General features: G+C 36.1%; 3 protein-coding genes and 1 long non-coding RNA gene across 10 annotated transcripts; 2 read left to right on the plus strand and 2 right to left on the minus strand.

The window, feature by feature from the left end:
• Positions 1-3,338: 3,338 nt before the first annotated feature.
• Positions 3,339-5,415, plus strand: LOC121772007 (F-box protein FBW2-like). Of its 2 annotated transcripts, none has more exons than XM_042168922.1 (3): positions 3,339-3,501; positions 4,204-4,530; positions 4,604-5,415. In XM_042168922.1, exons 2-3 carry the CDS (start codon positions 4,223-4,225, stop codon positions 5,268-5,270), a joined length of 975 nt encoding a protein of 324 aa, XP_042024856.1. In that variant the 5' UTR covers positions 3,339-3,501; positions 4,204-4,222; the 3' UTR covers positions 5,271-5,415. The 2 variants fall into 2 exon arrangements, with proteins under 2 accessions (XP_042024856.1, XP_042024857.1); XM_042168923.1 differs by lacking the exon at positions 3,339-3,501 and adding an exon at positions 3,538-3,693.
• Positions 5,416-5,462: 47 nt separating this feature from the next.
• LOC121772006 lies at positions 5,463-9,957 on the minus strand. Of its 2 annotated transcripts, none has more exons than XM_042168920.1 (14): positions 9,739-9,957; positions 9,530-9,595; positions 9,413-9,458; positions 8,369-8,484; positions 8,091-8,192; positions 7,846-7,914; positions 7,656-7,759; positions 7,460-7,541; positions 7,135-7,227; positions 6,714-6,778; positions 6,542-6,554; positions 6,364-6,444; positions 6,106-6,214; positions 5,463-5,881 (listed from the first exon to the last, which is right to left on the minus strand). In XM_042168920.1, the coding sequence occupies exons 1-14, from the start codon at positions 9,856-9,858 to the stop codon at positions 5,778-5,780; spliced, it is 1,170 nt and encodes a 389-aa protein (XP_042024854.1). In that variant the 5' UTR covers positions 9,859-9,957; the 3' UTR covers positions 5,463-5,777. The 2 variants fall into 2 exon arrangements, with proteins under 2 accessions (XP_042024854.1, XP_042024855.1); XM_042168921.1 differs by having other exon boundaries at positions 9,530-9,584; positions 9,739-9,918.
• A 2,629-nt stretch (positions 9,958-12,586) lies between these two features.
• Positions 12,587-14,957, minus strand: LOC121769968. 2 transcript variants are annotated; one of them, XM_042166754.1, is made up of 4 exons: positions 14,355-14,957; positions 13,759-13,869; positions 13,286-13,326; positions 12,971-13,105 (listed from the first exon to the last, which is right to left on the minus strand). In XM_042166754.1, exons 1-4 carry the CDS (start codon positions 14,937-14,939, stop codon positions 13,078-13,080), a joined length of 765 nt encoding a protein of 254 aa, XP_042022688.1. In that variant the 5' UTR covers positions 14,940-14,957; the 3' UTR covers positions 12,971-13,077. The 2 variants fall into 2 exon arrangements, with proteins under 2 accessions (XP_042022686.1, XP_042022688.1); XM_042166752.1 differs by lacking the exon at positions 13,286-13,326 and having other exon boundaries at positions 12,587-13,105.
• A 5,147-nt stretch (positions 14,958-20,104) lies between these two features.
• LOC121770930 lies at positions 20,105-22,589 on the plus strand. 4 transcript variants are annotated; one of them, XR_006043886.1, is made up of 3 exons: positions 20,105-20,469; positions 20,575-21,985; positions 22,082-22,589. It is a non-coding gene; the product is annotated as an uncharacterized LOC121770930 (long non-coding RNA). The 4 variants fall into 4 exon arrangements; XR_006043887.1 differs by having other exon boundaries at positions 20,575-21,936; positions 22,316-22,589; XR_006043888.1 differs by having other exon boundaries at positions 20,106-20,469; positions 20,575-20,957; positions 21,217-22,589.
• The last annotated feature ends 1,548 nt before the right edge of the window (positions 22,590-24,137 follow it).

Raw genomic sequence — 24,137 nt, forward strand, 5'->3', positions numbered from 1 at the left:
CTTCAAAAGGCAATTTGAACAATTCTTTCGCCACTCATCTTGCGCCAAACACCTAGAGTCCAACAATTTTTTTACTACTGTTTAATTCAATTACCATCCAAATTGAATTTAAATATAATTAAAATTTCCGTTAAAAATAGTACATTTTTCAATTATTAGATGACCAATTATATAAGGATAGTGAATTGAGACTTAGATACTTTATTTTATTTTTTTAATCTAAACTGCATTTTAAGAACTTACTATAGGTGATTTGTGAATTATATTTAGTTTATTTGTTTTGAAATTGGATAGCTATTAATTTGGATTCGGAGTATTATTTATATGAATTTCAGAATGAGATCAATTACCATCTAAATTAAATTTAAATATAAAAATTTGCCGTTAAAAATTGTTGGACTATAGGTCTTTGGCGCAAGATGCGTGGCGAAAGAATTGTCCAAATTGCCCTTTGAAGGCCCTAAGGGCATTTTCGTCCAGAAAAAAAGTTTAAAATATCTCAAATGATATTAACTTGTAGTTGACGGACCTAAAATGATATTTTCAAAGTTCACGGACCTAAAATAATATTTTGGCAAAGTTTGTAGACCTAAAAAGATGTTCACTCTTTTAAAAATTATAATTACTATGATACCCTTTTATGACTGACCATAATATGGCTGCATAACATTATTGTATTTCAAAACCCAAATAATTAAGCATTTGTCCATTTATCCTAATTCTGAATAAATTCTCGTCCATGGTAAAAGGACAAATTTAATCAGTTGCAAATTTTAAGAAATCATGTAACTTATTTTATAAAGAAATGAATTAAAAAGTCAGTAAAACGTGAGTTATTTTTTTTATATTAATTTTATAGTAGAATATATTTATAATGAGTTTGTGGAGTATGAATCTAATTACTAAAGTGGAAAAAATGAATGTATGTGCATACGTCCCAAAATATAAAAAATGTACTTCTACTATCTTTTATTCGCGGACAGATGAAGTATTTATATACAAATATACTACTTCCTCCCTCTGTTTCACAATAGGAGTCATATTGGGTGTAGGCATGAGTTTTAAGAATATAAAGAATAGTGTGTTTGAAAAGTTAGTGGAATATGATGTCCAGTTTTTTATATTTGTTTTATAATAAAATGTTACTGAAGTGAGTTAGTGGAATATATGACCTACTTATTATTTATGATAAAAGTAAAATGTAGCTCTTATTGTGGGACTGATCAAAATATCAAAACATGACTTTTATTGTGAGCACGAGGGATTAATTAGTTATTTAGTTTCCCCTAAACAGGAGTACTCATTTCTCTTAATTTAGTTGAGTCCTTTTGTCATTCCACTGTTATTTTTCTTTATCTTCTATGCTATTTTAATCTCATTTTAATTATTTATTTTATTCTTTTTATACTTCATTTTTTAATTTATTTTATTTTGTTTTCACTCAATTATTGAACAATCATTTTCTAAATCTCGTGTTCATAACAATCACCTTAGCTACATATTTCTGAAGTGAAATGAGGTAGTACATTAATAAAATATTAAATGGATTTTGAGTAAACACATTGACTCAAACATTCTTTTTACTTACATAAAATATTTTTTAGAGAACGTGGGTCTTAATTTTTTGAACTTTCACCATAGAATTCAAATGATATTGGGTACAAAATTCAAACTCACTCACTTTGATGACAATTATTATTTTCACCAAACTCTTCGACCTAATTTATTACTATTATTTTCAGACTCCCATTTTTAGGAAAATTGCTTATTATACAAAGAAATACAGTTTGAAACACTTAGATACAAATTATTTCACACTCCCATTTTCAGGAGAATTTATTATTGTAGGAGTATATATTTTTTACAAACTACTATAATATATGATGTAACTATATTATGTTTATATCTAAAATTAATTTGTGTCGAAGTTTAATATTCTAAGTCATCTAGAGAAATTAATGGGTATGTGTGTACGTGATTCATTCAATAATTATTGTTCATTTGAAAATTTATTTTTTTATAAGTGTCACTAGTCGCATTTAAAAAGTGAGGGTAAAAAAAGTTGTCAATTTTTCACTAATGATGTGAAATGTGAGTCGTGGTGGTGACTTTTGATATGCTGGGCTGCATTATTTTCCCAATGGGCATACTTTTTATGTCTTTTTTCAACTTAGAATCTTCTAAAGTTTTTTTTTTGAAATTTTGGCGAATAAAAAATAATTATTTCAATTTCTGATGTATAGTAATTCATCCGTCACGAAAGTATGAACATTTAGTTAAACACGTATTAAAATGTACTCTGCTCTGTCCTATTAGAAATGAAATATTTACTTTTTGGCACAAGAGTTTATATAGTGTTGTTTTGTGAGTTAATAAGATAAGAATATACTAAAAGAGATGAAAAAGTAAAGACTGTGTTGTTTTCATTTCATAAAATGTTCCATTTTTAATGGGATAAAAAGAAATTGGTAAAGTAAGAAAAATTCGAGAAATAATAGTATAAGTAGTGTTAGTAGATAGTAGATTTCATATTATTAGTACTATAATCGAATTTCTAAAATTAAAAAATTTATACTTTTCAAGAATAGATTTAAAAAAATAATTCTTAATTTTTGAGAAATAAATAAAGTAATTGATTAGTCGAAAGAATATTATTGAATCAATTGAATTGGGTTTCAGCGCCGAATCTTGTTATGCAATTCTCATCTCAAATTTCAAGATTTTCGTGGATAATATTTCATTAAATAATTATTAAATCGTGCATTCGCTCAACTGATGCAGTTTTGAAAGAATTGGTGAATACGTCTACCTACAAAATAATACCCTTCCTTTCTCCCTCTTCTGTAAATATGACAATACAAATTTTAATTATCCATCAATCTCGATTTAAATGAGATATATATTTTTTGGTTCGTTCCAATCTAAATTAGACGTTTTATATTTTAACAATAATTAACTCACACATCTCTCCTATTTTAACATATTATGTCTTGTACTTTATAATGTATCTTATTTTGTTATGTCTTTATCTTTCTTATATTAAACAACTATCTAAACTTATGTCTCAAAATAAAAACTTCTCACTTAAATCGAAACAAAAAGATTACCAATTTAGTAAAATATGAAAAAAATAATTAAAATATTATTAATAACGAAATAGACTCAATTTATAATCAAGAAAACTATACTGAAAATATTTAGGAAGATTATATATGAACAAAAGTTTCCGCAGCTCGAAAATAGTACTATTTGACTGAACACTTATGGTAGAAAAAATGGAAGAATCTTGATGTATATTTAGATGAATAAATACACAACACAAAGATACAAGAGTACTATATTGCTTTTGGTTCTCCTCTTGTTGTAACCTTTTTCCACACACTCACTCTCTCTCTCTCTCTCTCTCTCTCTCTGTCTCAACAAGCTCTCCTTTAGGTCCCTTCATTTCAGGCGGATAGCCGCTGTGTGTTTACAGATCCAAGACTACTACAAAAAGCTTTGGTAATTTTTTGCACCTCCTTTTCCCTTTCCCCTTTTTCTTTTTGGAGATGAGACACTATCTACCTCTAAAGTGTGAAGATCACATTTTTATCTCTGCATTTCCATCTGTCTCCTTTTTTTGCTCTTACAAGTTTCCTCTCTTATCATGACCAACATTTCTCTCTCCCCCCTAAATTTTGAGTGGCCTTCTTGGTATTACGTCTTTGCTCTTGTTTTTGTGTGGATTCTAGCTGTCTATTTTTCTTTCTATATGCTTTTTTTGGGAATTTTTAGATTTATGAAGATGTGGGCTCTTGAATTCTGGTGCTTTTTTATGTTGGGATTTTACCATGAAGTAAAAAGTTTGAATCTTTACAAAAGTTTGAATCTTTACATTCTTCTTTGTTTATGGGGGGAGGGATTACTCAAATATGAATTTTTGATGCTTAATTTTATGGAAATGAGTGTGGGGGAGAGTAGTCCGGATTGAATTGATTTGATTCTTGAAGGGTGAAAGAAATTTAGACTTCCTTGAATTGGATCCAAAGATTACTACTTTACACCTTATTTGAGTTGGGTTTATTGGTTGAAGGAAACTTCCAAGTCCTGTAATTCACAACCAGCTTATAGCTTGATTTTAAAATACTATAAAAATGGAGTCTTGATTTTGTAGTATTAGCTTTTTTGTACAACCTTTCTTATATATTATCCCCCAAATCACAGGAAAAGAATCTATATATAGATGGAGGAAGGTGAGGATTCAAGAAAATGGGATGAATTACTACCTGATGCACTAGGCCTAATATTCAAGAACCTCTCACTATGTGAGGTTCTAACAGTTGTTCCAAGGGTTTGCAAATCGTGGGGACGAGCAGCCACGGGGCCTTACTGCTGGCAAGAGATCGACGTTGAGGAATGGAGTCGAAACAGGAAGCCTGAGGTCGTGGATAGAATGCTCCGATTGCTGATAGCTAGAAGCTGTGGCTCTCTGAGAAAGCTCACTGTCTCCGGCCTCTCCTTGGACAAAACCCTTTTGTTCATAGCAGATCAGTGAGTATTTAAGTATGTTGAGTTTAGTTTTTCTGACTCTTTGTTCCTTAATTCGTGCGATTTTGGTTTCTAGTGGTCGATCTCTGCGAAGTTTGAGACTGCCGAGAAGCGAAATACACGACGCAGTAGTGGGGAAGGCTGCTGCAATGCTGTGTGGTCTCACATTTGTGGATTTGAGCTACTGCATTAGTGTTGGAGCTGAAGGTCTTGAGGCATTAGGGAAGAACTGCAAGTCTCTGAGCAGCTTGAGGCGGATAATGCACCCGTTGGAGGTGATCGAGAAGCTCTCCCAAGATGATGAAGCCCTGGCCATTGCTTCCACGATGCCCAAGCTCAAGAATCTCGAGATTGCATACTTGCTCGTGGACACGGCCAGTATCGTCGAAATTCTCAGCAACTGCAAGCACCTCGAGCTGCTGGACGTGCGCGGGTGCTGGGGCGTGAAGCTGGACGAGAAATTTGTGAAGATGTTCCCCAAGTTGAAGGTGGTCGGGCCCCTCGTGGTGGACTGCTACGACATGAACGGATGGGACAACTGCTCGGACTACTCGGGCTCGTCGGGGTACCTGGCTTGGGACTTTGTCGCCGGCGACGACGACATTGATGACGATGACGAGGAGTATGGGGACATGCTTGATGACCTGTGGGGGGACGAGAACCCGATGGACGATGTGGAGATGTGGTTCTATGACGACGTGCACGCGGTGGACGCTGGCTACGATTGGCCGCAGTCGCCTTGAGTGAGGTTTGGATGTGAATGTGATATGAAGGTGTTTGGTGTGTGTGTGTGGTTGTGATAATACAAAGTGAGGTTATAAATGTGTAATGAATTTGGATGTGTATGAATGGATGGTAATTGGCAAGTGCAAGTTTCTAATGCCTAAACCATGAATCATTTGCAACTAGTAGTAATATATTACACTCCAATAATATATAAAATGAACAACTAATAAGAACAAATAAGAATATCCCAAAATTTGGCAAAACCATGCTTCCAAATTCTTCATCAAACAGTCTGAAAGCCAATACATTTTGGCACCAAAAATATGTGAAATCCAACATATTCAAACTATCTTCGTCTATTATATCAAAAAGTAACAAAAAATGATGGGCCAAATCTCTCAACATTATCTTCGTCATGCACAGCTCACTAGCAAAGATAATTGTCTGCCTGCGGTGGTTAACGAACTTCGAATGCAGAGATGAAGGAACCTGTTAGCACCATTTAGGAATATCGAATCCGCCATTCATGGAGCTTTAGATGAAACGACCCGTCTCCGGTATTCTGCTTCATTTTCAATAACTGGTGGAATGTGCCATGTTCCGAGAGAAGGGCCAAATGTCTTCCCACCTGAACAATTTCAATTAACAATACAGCTTTTGGATACTCCCTCCATCCCAGAAAATAATGCACACTATGTCATTTTGAAATGTCACACAAAATAATGCAAAGTGGGGCTCTTTCTCAGCTCACAAAATACACTACCTAACTTTCATTTAAACTTGTGTTAAACCAAGGTGTACACTATTTTGTGGGATGGAGAGTGTGTATGTATCTCTGACTCTGGACCTAACCTTCTCTTGTAGCTTCTTCACATCTTTCGCGGTACTTCACCGACAGTTCTTCATCTAATGCTTTAAATAACAGATCATACTTTTCTTCTGCTTCAGATATGAATTTTGCCTGCACCAGCACATAAAAACAGGGATATCAACATAACAACAGTATGCTGATTTTCCTCTCTCTTCCTTTTTTTTTGGGGGGGGGGGGGGAGCGCAAGTGAAACTTAGTAAAGAAGGCTCTCAGTCGAAGAAATGTCAAGATCCACTAACCAGCACGATTGGCGCTGTAGAAGCCCCGTAACAGTTTACAAACATGCGCAAAATGTTGAAACTATTCTCTGCAACGTCGTCCTACCAAATAAAAAAATATAAAATTATACTCCCTAGAAACTTATTTCCAAACAAATGCCCACCTAGCAAAAGTAAATAACAGCTAAAAGAGACTGACCTCATAATCAAACCTGTTGCAGCATTTGATTAACTCAAGATGAAGTTTTATTGTTCCAACATGCACAAGAAATGGAAAAACTCCCATGAATCAATCCTATGGAACAGGACTGGCCATTTCTCCCACCGAGAGACGGACAAAACATAAGTATTTACAAAGAGATATCACTTACAGATCATCAGATACTTCAACGAGCAACTCTGAGATTGAGAGAAATTCCATATGCAGTTCGTTTACCTTCAAAACAGCTTTGAAGAAATTATATCAATGAATATCACACCTAGAGAACTCATTTGCATTCTAATTAGAGAGAATGCATTTCTTCAATACATTGGACAAATAAAGGATCACTCACTAATAAATACACAGCAAAGAATATGATTGTTTGATAGCTCATTAACAATCTGGTAACAGATGTCTAGGCTCCTACAGCTTGCTTTGCTTCACTTTGATTCATGATGGATTACCGAAAATCAAAATGTGATCCATGTGACTAATATGGATTTTATATTTAAAGCCAACTGAAAAGACATTCCTAAAAAAATAATAACAAAATATACCAAAGAAATGTTTGATGGCATCTAAGAGGATACCTTTTCTCCTCTTAGTTGATATAACAGAAGGTTTAGCACCCGATAATCGAAGGATTTCAGATGAATGGCCCTCGTCACATCCTCAATTGATATCTGGAAGTACCTCATATCAGAAAAACCAATGTAAGGCAATGATCTCATATTGATAAATGAAAGTTAAGCCATTATTGTTTTCTCAACTTGTTAAATATAGTAATAGTGAGCTGGACCACATTTTTCTCCAACAAGCAACAAAAGCATGGTGAGTGACGGTCATAGAACCATTAGTGCTTCAAGTGTGCTACATAAGAAACAATTCGAATTCTCAATGATAGTATTAGTATACCTCCTTGTTTCTCGCCACTGCACAGCAAAGCTTTCTTTCCAGATGCCAATATTCTTCGCCATATCTCAACTCTTCTTGAATCCTTATGTATATTGCAAAGTAATATTTCAATGACTTTCTCAACAGTCACAATTCCTGTTATAGAGAATGAGAAATGAAAATATCATGAACTTAAGTGCCAACGGAAATGCTGAACCTTTCTGTCAGAAGCCCATAGCGTTCTAGTACACTAAAGAGTGGTTGAAATGGATTCTTTTCGAACGCATGTACAGAATTTGCACATGGGTTTGGCTCATCGTCCTGAACTTCAGTCAAAATTAAAACAGTCAAATAGATAGTATTAATTTTGAAGTGATTAATCTTGGTAAGGATTTCTATGCTATCACCTCAAAGCCTGTAGGAGTTGGATCTTCACCCATTGGGATCTGTACGAGTTTCTCGTTTAAGTCGTCCAACTAGACAAGAAACAAGTGAAATAAGAGCAAAGGCAAATTAAGATTGGCATAATAGAATTATTCATCTAAGCCCATGTATGCAATTTAACAAAAAGAACGAGTAAAAGCATTATGAAACTATTTACATTTCGATAGATTTAAAGCTGCAAAAGTTATAATCTTCTAAGACAACTTACCTGATAAATATAACTTTCTGTGAATGAAAGCATAGGTAGGTTCTTGAAAATTGATTGTGGCTGGTTTGCTTCCATTTTGTGAAACACAAAATATGATCGGCACTGAGGATATTAATCAGAAATATGTCAGCATTACTGATGATAAGATTCATATAAAAGTTGAAACACAAATCTTGTGCGATATCAGCCTTTAAATGCCTGACTGAAATGAAACACCAAGCAGCTGATATAAAAAAATGGCTTCCACAATAATTTCAGTGAAGCAGAAGAATTCTTACAAAATCCTCAAGAGTAGAATTAGAACGTATCATTGCATCCACCCCAATTACAGGAACACCATAAGGGAGGCTCGGCACAGGATCCATATTTCTTTTATCATCATCACAATGAAGATCTGCGAAACCTCAGGTTCAGAATAACTATTATACACAATTTATGTTCTGATACATACTACCTCCGTCCACACAAAAATAGATCAGTTTTACCATTTTGGGCCGTCCACCGAAATTAGACTAATTTAAAAGTTTTTAACATTCAAATACCACTCTCTCCGTTCCATGTTAATAGAGTCATTTTTCTATTCTGGGAAGTTCCAATATAATTGAGTCATTTCTACTTTTTGCAAAAAGTAATCGTCCACTTTATTCTTTTTTCATCTCTTATTGTATTCTCTCTTACTTTATTCATCATCCACTTAGAGCATCTCCAAGGAAGAGGGTAAATGGAGAGGTAAAGAGAAATAATTACCATATTTACCTCTCCTTCATAAAATTTCATGCTCAAAAAGAAAGGGTATTTGAGGAGGTATTATACATTCTTTCATTTTGAGAAGGTATCTTTACCTCTTCTTGATAGAAAAGGTATAAATTTAGTTATTTTGTTTGCTTTTTTAATTTACCTTCTTTCCTTGGAGTCCATTACTTTTTAAGAAGGTATAATAACATTTTTTGAGAAGATAAATGAGAAATGTACTTCTCAATATACCTTTCCCCTTGGGGATGCTCTTAACATACTATTCTTAATCTCCGTGCCAAAAAGAATTGCCTCAATTAACAAGGAACAGAGGGAGTACTAATAATGAGACTAATAATGAGGACCCACAATCCACTAACACTACTTCTCTCTTTACCTTTTTTCCCCATCTCTCTTACTTTACCAGTTGCACATTAAAACTTGTGGCATATACAATTGTGTCTACTTTTTATGGACGGAGGCGGTATTACATAATCGAACCACAGCATCACATATTACACAAATCCTTATATATATTAATCCAAATCAACCAATAAGCCATAAGACAGTAACAGATGTTCTACAATTACCTTTCTCATAGCGTTGCATTGCATCCAGGACGAGTAAATCCGTTATCTGGAGAGAGAGATCAGATGCATTCTAGCATACTAGAGTTGGAAAAAACAGAAAGCAAACAATTTACAAACCTTTGAAATGTGTTTAGAAATCAAATGGCACTTCAATGAGAGCTCAAGCTGACCACTGTGTTGCATCTTCGGCGCAATCGGAAATCAAATGACATAACGGAAACAACAATTACGAACAAAATCGAAATCGAAACATGCTGTAAGCAATTGAAAAGACAAAATTGAGAAATTGAATAGCATCTGTGAATGAAATTGTGGAATTGGATTACGAGAAAAGAGGTGAAATCGGCGAGGAAGCGTTCGGCGTCGGGATTGGCATCGGAAACTCCAACAGAATGAAGCAAATGAATATTCGACTGAAGCTGTTCCAGCTTCTCTAACCCTTCCATTTTACACTCTACACTACCTCAGCTCTCCTTCCTTTTTTATTCCCTCCTTTTTCATATTTTTAGAAATATATTTTTTCGGAAATTCTCTAAGTCTTTGGCGTTTCCAATAATCCCTATATTGGTTAGAGCTCGATAAGCTTAAATTAATTTTTTTCAATTCTCGATGAATAATATTGCATTTTGAATAGCATATTAGCATTTTGAACCTTCCACTAATCACTACAATAGTCCATACATGTTGTCTAGTGGATGTGATACCTGAACATTAGTACTCCTTCAATTCCTTGTTAATAGAGACAATTTTTTTTCAACACGGAGTTTGAGAATAGTGCGTTAAATGGATGGTGGAAAAAGTAGGAGAAAATAAAGTAAGAGAGAATAATGTAAGAGAGGTGAAAAGAGAATAAAGTAAAAGACACAATTACTTTTTGCCAAAAATAGAAATGACTCAATTAACTTGGAACTTTCCAAAATAGAAAAACGATTCTATTAACATGAAATGGAGGGAGTACAATTTATCACGTTTGTGTCTGCTTTGGCCATGGAACACTATTTTGGATTCATAAGTATTCTTGCATTGAAATTATCATCACTTCTGACTTACATAGGTGAGTCTTACTTGGATATCATGTAATACTCTACCTTCTTGATATTTTTTCAAGAATCCTTAAGAGCATCCACAATGGCGGCGAGCGGACCGGCTAGCCGATCTTCGGCGCTCACCGGTTCGCTCGCCAAACCATTGTAACCGGTGAGCGCCATTTCAGCGAAAAAATCGGCGAACGCTGGCCGATGCGCTCGTGGTCCGCTCGCCGCCATTGCAGGCTCCGGACCGGCGAGCGATCGGCTAGCGATTTTTTTTTTAATTTTCTAAACACTATATATACGCGCTTTGCACGTCATTTTCATTCGCACCACTTGTTTTAACGAGTACTCTCTCTATCTTAATTTCTGTACAAGATCAACAACGGGAAATGAGCAACGTTGGTGGTAGTGGTGGGGATGCTGAGGAGTACGAACGTCGAATGAACGAAGCGTTAGAGGCCTATACGAACTGTGAGATTGATCAGCTGATGCAGAGGGCCTTGCAGCCGGCAGTACCTCGACCACGACCAGTTGTCCACCGCCGAACAGTGATTGATTGTGATCACGTAGCTGCACATCAGCGCCTATACGAAGACTACTTCGCACAGGAGCCGCGGTTCAACGCCAACCTTTTCACGCGCCGTTTTAGGATGAGCAGAGCTCTGTTTATGCGTATTGTTAACGCCTTGGAGCATCGATATCTGTATTTCCACTTCAGGCACGATGCGGCTGGCAAATTATGTAATTTTTTTAAATGTACTTTTTTTAATTTAAATAAAATTATTAGATTTTCCAGTATTTGTGTCGTAAATTTAATTCCGTATTTTGTGTGATTGTCAATTATTTGTTTTATATAATTTTGAGTGGTGTGGCTAGACTATTGCTGGGCTATTTGCTTGTCCTGATGATGTGGCATGAGGATTTTTAGTGCTGATGATGTGGCAGGAGGAGTTTGTGACTGGGCTATGACCGGGCGAAAACCATTATGGATGCTCTAAGAGTTGAATACCAAAGTCATCACATTCATATAATAACACTCAATTTTTCTATGCAGAACTTGCAATTATTAGAAATCTGAATGTTGCAACTAAATTCGTATAGCTTTGTTGTTCTATTTAACACAAATTATGAGATTTACAATCATATGACGTGGATATCACAATAATACTCTATGAAATATGGCTTTCTTCATTCTTTATACTAATACATTATGTATATATATCAAAGGTTATTTGCATACAAATATATGAACTTTGGACTTTTCTGATTTTTTCTTAAAATATAATTTTTTTCAGATTAAAGTTGGTACTTTCACCAAAAAGTGCTAAAAATATATAAACTTTTGACTTTTCTGATTTTTCCCAGATTAACTCTGGTATTTTCACCAGAAAGTGCTAATATGGTAGGAACGTCGGTAGTCAAAACGACGTCATTTATAGTGCAATGATGTCATTTGCTTGTAAATACACAAACATTTGAGATATTCTACATTTTTCCCTTTAAACTTTTGAAACTTCTTGATATTTCCCCAGATCGTATGAAACTTTCTTGCATTTTCCAAAACCTTTTTAGCTTAATTCAATGTCTTCATGTTCCTTGCAAGATATCATAAAAAAATTTAACATATTGATACCCAAAAAGATTGGCTTGACAAATCACGCAAGCCGATTTGTTATCATGTCGATTCAACCTGATAAGCCCATACTCAAACACAAATACAAACACAAACACAATCAAATCCACTTCGTTCAAACACAAACAGGACAAACAAATTAGCAACACCATAACAATCTGATAACCCCATACGATAGCCATAGAAAGTCTAAATAATTTTAATGATAATAGACTACACGAAACCTAAAAAGACACAATAAACAATCAAATGAGACTTAATACCACCCATTAATTTTATGTGGGTTGGAGTGTGATAAATTGCTAATTATTTAAGTTACTAACTCTGTTAACTCATCAATGCAGTGTATTAAAAATGTCAATACGATGACATTAAAATATCAACACATAATTTTGTTGAATTTTGTTGAACTTCAATATACTGTGTTGATATGTTGATATTTTAATGTCACCGTATTGACATTTTTAATACACTGCATTGATGAGTTAGCAGAGTTAGCAACTTAAATAATTAGCAATATAACACATCCCTGCGCGGACTTTGTTATAATTTCGAGAGTCCAAAATTATCCCCCTTAAAACATCTACTACAATTTCAAGTCAACTTTTATCTCGTAGTCACAATTATTACGGCTAAAATTGCCAAAAAAAATGATTTCCAAAATCTACAAACAAAACTAACATAACTCATGTTTTTGGAACAACTTAGGTGGCAAAGGCGACATATTTCTGCTCAGCCACCAAACTCGCACGCCGCTGGAGTTCTGGATCACCGGCAGCTGAGCCAAGGTGCTTGTTGTCTCTGCAGCTCTCCACATCAAAAAGAGATTGAGGATGAAGTCGCAAGTGTTTCAGTCAGAATCTACGGGATGTCGTTGTTGCTTTCTTTCTGCCACGCCACTGTTTCTATCTTGTTGATCGGAGCCTCGGGTGCTTTCGGATCTTGGGCTTTTACGCGTTTGGCACCGTCCCACAATTTCCCGGCTTTCCCAATTGCAATAATCAGCTCGAGCTGTTTTCGCTGCTGCTCCTACATGAAACTCAGTCGAAGAACCGGAGTAAGATTCAGACTTTAATTAGTAAACAATCTAAATGAATTAACTGTTCAAATCATCACATTTCTTCCTAATATGTAAAGGAAATTAGACGAGTCATCTACATTAAACAGCTTATCATTAATTGGAAATCTATGCTAGAATGCATATTTTACCTAAAAAAAGTACTCCGTATCATCCTTCGAAAATTCCAACACTGCCAAAAAAATATCCAAGAACGATGCAAAGACAGCACAAACACAACCATGAAGTGGTAAAGCAAACCAAAAGGCATATTATAGTCTTATAGATGCTCTCCCTTCCAAGATTGAAACGGGGAGGCGAGGAGGGTTTTGATTTTCAACAAAGTTGCACGAACTTCGTGCAGAAATTCCCAGCATAGCCTTTTAAAAGATTAAATATAACCAATCCAAGTAAAATTGCAGAGAACAAAAAGGAGAAGGGAGAATTTTTCTTCTGCCTTTATCATTTCCATTGATAACGAGAGCTAAAAGGAGTCAAAAAAAAGAGTTCTTTTTTCTTGCATTTTGCTGCTTGGCCGGTGATGATAACGGTAGTATAAGGCTTTAGTTTCAACATAATGATCAACCTATCTAAGGTTAATATTCAATAAAAAAAATATAGATACCTGCATAGAAAGTAGAACCTTCTGGATTTCACCTAGCTCCTTCTCCAAAACGTCGCCTTCTGCAGCCAATGCTTGGGTGGCCTGAGAGTTTTTCTGGACCAACAATGCTGTCTGATACAAAATGCAACAATTTTGAACTTTATCAACAGCAAAAAAACCTTCATTTGATTAAATAACCAATTTTAAAAACACGCACACACACAATAACAACACGCTCCGGAAGTGAGAACAGCATCTTCATATATACACATTCAAAATTTACAATCAAGAAGCACATTATCTAAGATGGTAGTCTATCAACGGGAAACTTTTTCACACTACTACAAACAACTAGAAAGCCTACATAATTTTAACAAGAAACCTATTCAGTCAAGAGTCGATAACATGACTTATCACCCTAAATGCTACCAAGCAAGAAATATTTAAATTGAAAAGTTTCGACATAAATTGGGTTATCGAACCAATTTTCGTGCGTTTTTTTGCTCCTCGCAATCGCTTCGTGCTTTAATTTGCAATGAAAATTGAGCGAATACACTATGCTATCAACAATTCAGCATCCAAAATGTAGCATGATCCAAGCAATAACAAGGAATTACCTCAGCAATGGGCTCCTTGAGAGCTTTCCGATTCAGCCGGAAGCGAATCCCGAGCTTCTCGAGCCGCCTCGCCAGCGCCTGAACGATGGAGGCGGCGGCGCGCGAATCCTCTTCCAATTTCTCCACCCTCTCCAGCAAATTAGCCGGGGCACTGGAGACCCCAACGCCGCACATTCTGCTCCACTGGCGGCGCCGTATCGCCGCCCCGGCAGCCAATCCGGTCACGAGAACCACACACTGCCACGCGAAAACCCTGCTCCCCAAAGCGGCGCCCAATTGAAGCCCGCATCTGACTGCGGCATAAACGCAAACAGCTGCGGAGGATGAGAGGCTGACGAATTCTACTAGGGAGAGAAGGGCGTCGAGGCCGTCGGCGTTGGGTTGCTGCTGCTGTGAGGGTTCTTGGAATGAATCGGTGATTCTTGCGGCGGCGAAAAGGCGGGTGGAGATATTTTGATTGGGGAAATGGGACCTCGAATTTGGGGGCGGGAATGTGAATTTGGGGGAGTTGGAGAAATGGGTCGGGGGGAATTGGAATTTGGTGGGATTATTGTTTGTGAAGATGGTTTGAAGTGTGAGCGCCATTGCTATCACTCAACTCAAGTGGAGAATTGCATTACTTTGAAAGAGGGAGTCGACTTTTTTCAGCTATCAGTAGACGTCACCACGGTTCAGGAATCAGCGGTTCACGGTTCGAAACCGCCGACCGGTCCGGCGGTTCATGTATTTTATTTTGTTAACATTGTAATTCAAGTAAAAAATGTAAATATACTTGCATCAATAAAATTGCATTTGAATAATGCGATGTACAAATGCAATTTTATTGATACAAATTACAACTTTAAAATTACAAATTACAACTTCAAATTTACAAATTACAACTTAAAATTTACAAATTACAACTTAAAAATTATAAATTACAAAAGACTTAAAGTCTTTATTACAATTTACAAATTACATATTCGAAACAAATGGGAGAAAAAAGAAATGAAAGAAAAGGACTTGAGCTCAACTTATGGGAGATGCCTAGTATCCTCAATGCTCAATTGCATTTTGGAATCAAAGTCCACGTAGTTCTCTTACCTTGCTTACCTATTTGGCTTGATCGGAGGAATTGGCCTACTCTTCTTCGTCGGGAAAGTAGTCTTGGTCGGGTTGTACTACTTGATTGTCCCAATCCGGTTCTTGGTCTCTAATTTCGGCGGAGCACCAATCATCAAGTAACATGGCGGCTTCCATGTTTTGCCCGGTGAGTCTACTTCTTCTGTCGTCCAAAACCAATTAAACGTTTATTTAAAGTCCAACTATTATCTATAAAATGACATGAAATTCCAATGTAAGAATTTCTTTGGAAAGAATCCGTCCACACATTAGAGCAAATATTAACTTTGTGTCCCAAGTTAGATAAAAAATTTCCTACTTCTCTTTTTTTATCAAAAAACTGTCGGTTGTTAGATCTTTGAGCAGTTGAGGGGGGAATTCTTTTTGTAGCAACATTAAATGCGGTTTGCATAGTAAGTTCATATTTTTTGTCATTAAAAAAATTAAACAGCAAATGCTTCATTGCCGCCCATCTTACCATAGCATCGGTAACATTTTTGGGATCATATTTAAATAGAGGCGTACTTGTTTGAGACGATGAGCCGACAGGGAAGTTTATTTGGCTTTGGGACTTAGTATGCCCACATTCCACGGGATGTTATACCTTCAAATGGCGATAGAGAGTACCATATCCCCCATCGGTTCCAAATGGATAGACTTTCTCGCAATAGTTACAATATGTTTTGAACTCACTTGTCTCTATGGTAGTGGTCGGATCATTAGGATTTGAAATTACCACCAGGACCTTCTTGTAATGTTTGGTGAAAATATCGGATTTCAACTTTGGAGACATCTTCTTCTTTTGTCGTCCTGAAGGAAGAGGAGCATCGACCTCCTCATCATTTTCGCCAACTTGGCCGGCGCTAGAAGGGGGGAATTGATGCGATCCATCATCGCTTTCGTCCGATGATAGATTCACATCGTATTCGAAATGCGAAGCCGAATGTGAATGCCCCCTTCTTGGTCGGTGTCGGCGAGGGCAAGTAACAAGGCCGCATTTCGATATTCTTCCTCCTACGAAAACTATACAATTAAGTAAAAATACTAACAAAAATAAAACACATAGACACATAGATGTTAAAAAATGAAATTATGAATTTAATAAAAATGAATTAAAAAAACAAAAACATATTAGAACTCACTTGCGCTCGAAGAGCGGCTCGCCTTCCCACCTCCTCCGCAACTTGTGCTCTAGTAGGGGCACGACGACGACGAGTATCACTTTGATCTTGGGCAATTCCCTTGCCCCGATCACCACGACGACGAGATGAAGATATGATATATATGGAAATTGAAATTGGAGAATAGAGACTAGAGAGTAGTGTGATTGTGTGAATATGATAACGTAAACAACGTGAGTAAATTATGAGCGCAAATAACGTAAACAACTTGAGCAATTAGAGAGAATGGTGGCTTGAGAATAGAGAAATTGAGATTGAGAAGAGAAAGACTTGTTAACACAAGAATGAGGTGAGTAGAAATCAAGAGGAAGGGGGTATTTATAGGGGAACAATGTGATTAAATTAAATAATAATAAAAAATTCAAAAATTCAAATTTTTGAAAATACGGCGGAACCGCCGGAACCGGTGGTTTTTTGGATGGAACCGCCGGTTTCGTCAACGGTTTCTGACGAAAACCGGCGGTTTCTGAAAAGGCTAGGGTGTTGGTCGGAAATAGGTCTGAAAAGCTGTCGGTCGGCGGTTCCGACGAAACTGGCGGTTCAAAAACACCCGGTTACGGTTTGCATGAAATTGAAACCTGAATCGGCGGTTTCGGTCACGGTTCGAACCGTCCGCGACGGTTCTGGTTCGGAACCGCCGGTGACGGTTTCCGGCCGGTTCGGTTCGGTTTGGGGACCTCTAGCTGTGAGAGGGAAAAAGGATCGATGCTTTCTACAAATATGTACTGTATTTTTCTACTGTTTCTTTCTTCATTGCTATCTTCGCTGCAAACTGCTAAAAGTTGGAAGGCGAGTAAAAAATTGGTGGGTGAGTACTCCCTCCGGGAACGCTGAATGTGTTAAATAAATAGATAAAAAAGTAAGAGAGAAAAAAAGATAGAGAGAATAAAATAGAAAGTGAGTATAGTAAAGAGAACAAAGTAAGAGAAAGTAAAGTAAGAGAGAGTAAAAATTACTATATAGGGAAATGACTCAACTATGAGGGAACTTTCCAAAATGGAAAAATAACTCAACTATGGAGAAACGGAGAGAGTACTATTTTTATATAGCGAGTAGTTTTATACTTCCCCCGTCCACAAAAAATATAATACATTTGTCATTTTTGGTTGTTCACAAAAAATAGAGCATATTTAAAAAAGGAAAGTTTTCAACAACTCCTCTCTTACTTTTTTCCCTTTCTCTTACTAATAATATGGACCCCACATTCCACTAACACTACTCCCCTCTTACTTTTTCTCCCTTTTCTCTTACTTTACCAATTTCACATTAAAACCCGTGTCATTCATAATATGTCCTATTTTTCGTGGACGAAGAAGGGAGTACGTGATAAAATATGAGTGAGATGTAAATAGTAAAAAGTACAAAAATTTATTGTTGTAAGGACGAAAATGATAAAATAGGAAGTTTATTAGTGGATGAGGGAGAACTATGTTGCAGAAACCTTAAATTGCATTTCATTTTCATTATACTCTATAAGGATAGTGTTAATATGCAAACTCTATCTATTGTATAAATTTTAAACTATGATCTGGACCGTTAGAAAATATCAACAGATGATAAAATAATAGTAACAAAAAATGTTAACACAATTTCAACACAACATCAACCGTTGACATTGTGTTGACATTTTTTGTTGCTATTATTTTGTCATATGTTGACATTTTCTAACGGTCCAGATTATAGTTTGGAGTTTGTACAATATATAGAGTTTGGATTTGATCACATCCCTACTCCATAGTATATAAGTCCCATGATGCGAATCCGTTTAGCGCTGAACCAAGGAAGTGAGACGAAGAAGTGACAATGAGCCAAACCATAATTGGGGTCAGATTCGAACAACAATTTGCCTATCCATATGATGTTCAAATGCTCTTCAAAGACCACCATTGTGTCCGCCTTCGAAAAAGCTTCGCGTGCGTACCTTGCACGCCTAAATCAGAGTCCGAATGAAGAAGATATGGCAGTTTGAAAAAGACTGCGTGGAACAGAGCTAACGAAGGTTCGCAAGACTACGGTCTACGAACCTTGCGACCCGCCAGCTGCCTATGAGAGTTTTCAAGAGCAAGACCAGCGAGCCCCCAGATTCGCTCACATACGAACCTAGCCACTCGCCAGCCGTGTCAGACAGTTTGAAAAAGACTTATATTTTTATTATTTTGAACTCTCTTTTCCACCCTAGTATAAATACCCAACCAGGGTTCTTCATTTGAGAGCTTTTGAATGATATTGTAAAACAAAGTCTCAAATTTGAGCACCCCCTTCATCTTTTAAGGTTTATCAAAATCTCTTGTGGTTGCATTTGAATCTATTGTCGGGCTTAGATTAAATGTTAATGTATGTAATTCTAGTTCTTGTGTTGCTAATTTTGTGGAGCCATTAGAGCATCCACAACCGTGCTCTTGCCAGCGGCACGGTTGTGGGCCCGGGCGGTACTATTCATGCCTGCTCTCTGGTAAGAGCACAACACCCACAACTGTGCTCTTCCACAAGGACGAGCACAATTAATTTAAAATTCAATTAAACAATAACATTTCCATAATACTAAAATTCATTAAAAAACCACAATAAATATTACAAATTACAAATAAAATAAAAAAGACATAATTAAAATCCTAAAAATTAAAAATTACATAATTAAAATACTAAAAATTAAAAATTACATAATTAAACTCCTAAAAATTAAAAATTACATAATTAAAATCCTAAAAATTGAGATTGAGAGAGTTGTTTAGTATAGTGTCATTTTTTGTGTTTGAAATGAGAGTATTTATAGATGAAAGTATGAATTTTGGGGTAAAAATAATGAAAAAAATAAATTAAAAGTGTGGAAAAAATGGATATATTTTATTAGGAAGTGAGACAATATTTTTTTTATTAATTTTGAATTTTTCAGATTTTTTCAATTTTTTTAAAAAAATAAATAAAAAAATGATAAATCAACGGGCCAATCGGAAGCTGCCACGTCGACGCGCTGTGCTCTTGCCGCTGGCACGGACGTGCTCTATGCATAGAGCAGCGCCCTGCCAGCGGCAAGAGCGCAATGGTGGCGGAGCGCGTCCTTGCCAGCGGCAAGGACGGACGGTGAGCTGCTGCTCACCGTTGGGAATGCTCTTAGATTTTTGCTTTGGTGAAAGTTATATTGTGTTGTCTTCATTGTTTTGTAGAAGGTCTATAGGTTCGAAGCATCTATCTAAATTATAACACCTTCATCTTCTTTCTTTTCCACCTTTTTTAGTGTTTCATTTCTTTTTGGGTTGTTAGGTTATTGAAATATTTACAAGAGCAAGTCCGTGGCAAACACATGTGTATTGAATCCCTAATATTCATATTATCTCATGTCTATTTTTCTTTTGAGAAAAATAATTATTTAAATCATAATATTTGATTGAATTCATTTGGCGATTGAGTAGAAGTGAATTTTCCCCCGTAGAAAAATCATCAGTACTTCAAACGTAGTTGTCTAAGTAAACTTGAAATAACTTTATTTCTATTTTTTCAATCAACTTTAGAGGTTTTTTTCTTAGGAGTCGTTTAGTTACTTTATTTTTTCACATAGATAAGGATTCATAACCATGTTAAATCTTGTGTTTGTTTGCCATATGTTCACTCGATTTCGTCCAGTTTCGTATATCTAACTGCATACCCACCGATTGAGTTAATTGCCCTCGCTTTCTGTGACCAATAATTCTATTCTTCCCCTTTGCCCCCTCCCATTTTCTAATTTCAAATTGAATCAAATTCAATTTGATTTCAATGAAGAAAACCCTACTCCACAAGCTTCCCAGAATCGGTGAAATGAGTGACACAGCAACAAGAAGACAACGATGGCCGAGGTGCGAACAAACAAATCCACGGCTAGTTTTGATTTTTTCGCTTGGGTGAATGTTTCCACTTTTCCTTTTTCACTGGTGTATTGAGTTCCTATCTTCTAACTTCAGAATTGAAGCTTTACTACATCGAAGAAAACCCTGCTGCACAAGCTTCCCACAATCTACACATTCGTGGTGAAAGGACGAACAAATAGCTTTGCCAACAAAAACGGCGCAGGTGCTTACGAAAAAAAATGACTGGTAAGTTTTGAATTTTTCTGCTTCATTGTGTGTTTCTAATTTTTGTTGGTCATCGATTGTTTTGAGTTCAGTTGTAATGTTTCCTGGTAGACCGAAATGGAGTATTACTCACCTGTGTCCGATTGAGAATGGGTCCCACCTCATTAGAGAGAGGAGGCTTGTGCATATTCTTGTGGGACGGACTAAAAAGGAAAGAGTGCATATGTTTAGAGCACTTCAATTTCTGATATAAGTATTTTTCGATGTCCGATGTGAGTGTATGAAGAGAATTTGTTCTTTGTTATATGATGTCATTCCTTTGCAATTATGTTGTTGTTTTATATATTGGTTAGAACAATTTGTATTCGCCGTAACGCCCTTTCCTCTCTCTTTCTCAATCACATATTTGTTGAAGTTGTGTTATCTCATTTGTATATGTCACAGTAGCGTATATACTTGCTTGTTGTAGCGGTAGTTTGTGAGATTCGTTCTGTTGATAACGACGATTTTTTTCCTTTGTTTTCTGTGCAGAAAATTTAACGCGTCATTTCTGAAATGTTTCATTTATGGCACCTACGTTATCTACCTCCACACCCATTTACGTTTTGTTAGAAGACATAATAAACATTTTCCATTTACAAAGTAGCATACTTATGTATTTCTATTTGAGGCACGGTAGACAGTTTATTAGGCATTACTCACTTATAAATTGAATTCCACCACAAGTCCAGCAGATGAACAGCCTTGTATCCGTGAGCGACATTGATTGCTTAGTGAACCTCCGTATGGATAGGAATACATTTGAGAGATTGTGTGCTCTGTTAGTTGTTATCAGACTACACACCATTTTGTTTCCTAAACCAGAACCTGTCACGGATGATAATGACAACCGAAGGTGGAAATATTTTAAGGTACTATGTTCCCTACGAGGATAATTTAGTTTAGTAATGCATGGATAATACAGTGCTACATGTATCCACTTCTATTGTACGATCATCTTTTTGTTTTTATTTGTAATGATGCGTAGGGGTGTATTGGAGCCTTAGACGGGACGTATATCAACGTCCTTGTCGGCAACATGGACAAGCCACGTTACCGCAATCGAACAGGACAAATTGCGACTAACACCCTTTCTGTTTGTGACCGAAAAATAAGATTCATGTTTTTTTACCTGGGTTGAAAGGCTCAGCCGGTTGCTCGGGTGCTTCGAGATAAGGTCACCAGGGGAAGATGATCTGAAGATTCCTAAAGGTTGTCATATGTCTTACATTATGTAAAACTTGCATATTCCTCGTTCAAGGTGATTCTTTGTTGCTGTAAACTGATTGGATTATGCTTCTACTTGTTGATATATGGAATTATTTTTTATGTGATAATGGATATGCAAATGCTGAAGGATTTCTCCCACCCTTCAAAGGTGTCCGTTATTATTTCAATGAATGAGGAGTAGGCACCCAGAGACTCTAGAATACCCGTGAGTTGTTCAGTCTACGGAACACTAAAGCACGTAATATAATCAAGCGTGCTTTTGCTGTGTTAAACATGTGATGGGATGTGCTTCAGATTGCCAACTTTTTTCTAATTAAAACACAGATCATGGCCTGATTCTTATTGCATAATTTTATCCAAGGAGAAATGACACGCGATCCAGTTGAGGAGGCATTGGATATAGGGACACATGATGCTGTTGAACACGATGACTACGGTGACATAGAATACATCGACCATGTGGAACCAACATCTGATTGGAATCGAATGCGGAAATATATGGAAAATTTGTTGTGGTTAAATGTGTGTTTCCTCATGTTAGGGACAATAATCTTCTACCCTCCAGGAGTGTGTTTTTTGGGAATAATTTCGATTCTTGTAAAATAAATTTCAATTCGTTTATTATATGTTGTGTGTAGACTGAGCCTTGTATTATTTGTTATGTGGCGTGGGAATGTCGAAATCAACTGCAGACGGTGAGCTCATACTAGACTGCATTTGTGGTCGGGGCTAAGATGAGGTTATTTTGTGTAGAGAAAGTAGCCAAACACAGTGGCCGTTTTTTTACAAATATCCAGCAAATATCAAACATTCTAGCTCTTTCCTGTGGTATGACGATTTACATAGTAGACTTGACGATGGTCGTATCTCGGATTTCGTCTTAAATCAAGGATACCGGTCAGATAAAGCTGCTCTCGACATGGTCACTTTCAAGGAAAAAAGGGTGTTCTCTAGTGAAGTAGGTTGTGGATCATGCCATTGATGTCGGCCATGAACATCGTTTTGGCTTTCATTGAGATAATGCTATTTATTTTGAGTGTTGTAGTTGGGATCATGTTCTAGCTTCTAGGGTCCTCTGGATCAATTGAAAAATATGGATGTATTTGAACTTCTTCTGTCTATGTGCCTAGGTTATGGAGTTTAATAGGTTGTTGAAAACGGTATATTTGAGAGGTTCAGTTACTTGTTATGCTCTACAATTTGGTATATTAGTCTTGCCATTTCAGATATTTGTTATTGCTACAAAATGCAGTCGAGATTTCCACTAGAAATGTTGTTTGTGTGAGATTTATGTATTATATTGTTGGAATTACGTGTTGCATTATCTTTTGCTAAGGGTAGTACAGTTGAAGGTTGTGAGAGAGTTGTGGAAAGATATGGGTGAAATCAGCAACTGAGTTGGAGCTTTGAGGGTGTCTTTCAGCTCTCATATTAATGTTGATTCAAAGTGAATAAGACCCATCTTTGTGTGCTTCATGGTGAAAAAAGACTGAAGCTACCCAACTTTTGACATTTGTTTAGATTTTGAAGTCAATTAATTATACTAAAATGAAGCATATTCTACATAAAAATAATCTCAAATGGCGTATCAATATTTTCTCATATGCTTCAGTAATAGGGGTAAATTATGGAGTTTCTAAGTTTGGAATATTTCACAGTCTTGTTAATACAATTTGTACACATTCTTTTATGATATGAAAAATTAGTGAATATTGTTGTATTTTTATTTGCCTAATCTAACTAATATATAGATAATTCGAGTTTTATTTTATTATGTTTTTTTGATAATTTAAAATATGACTAATATAGCGATAATCTTGTACTAATAAAACGATCATTTTGTACACAATTATTTATAACGTAACTTTGGTATTTATATTTACCAAATAAAGAAAGTTGCCTAATTTTTTATAGACAAAAAACGAGCAAAAATTGTTAGTAGTGTTGTATGAATACGGCTGAAAATATAGAGAATATATGGTTTTGTAGTACGTAGTGTGTAATAAAACATTAATTTATTTGACAAAGTATGGGGTTGGTGTAGCATTTATTCATCAACCCACATCAGTATTGAATTTGGAAGGCAGCAATAAGAAGCATACACATCCAAATTCGGCTATATATACACACATTTCTAATTTCAACAACTCACACACCTTTGTTCGGTTGCATAATCATACGAA

Source organism: Salvia splendens, chromosome 16, assembly GCF_004379255.2.
Source record: "Salvia splendens isolate huo1 chromosome 16, SspV2, whole genome shotgun sequence".
NCBI classification, from domain to species: Eukaryota; Viridiplantae; Streptophyta; class Magnoliopsida; order Lamiales; family Lamiaceae; genus Salvia; species Salvia splendens.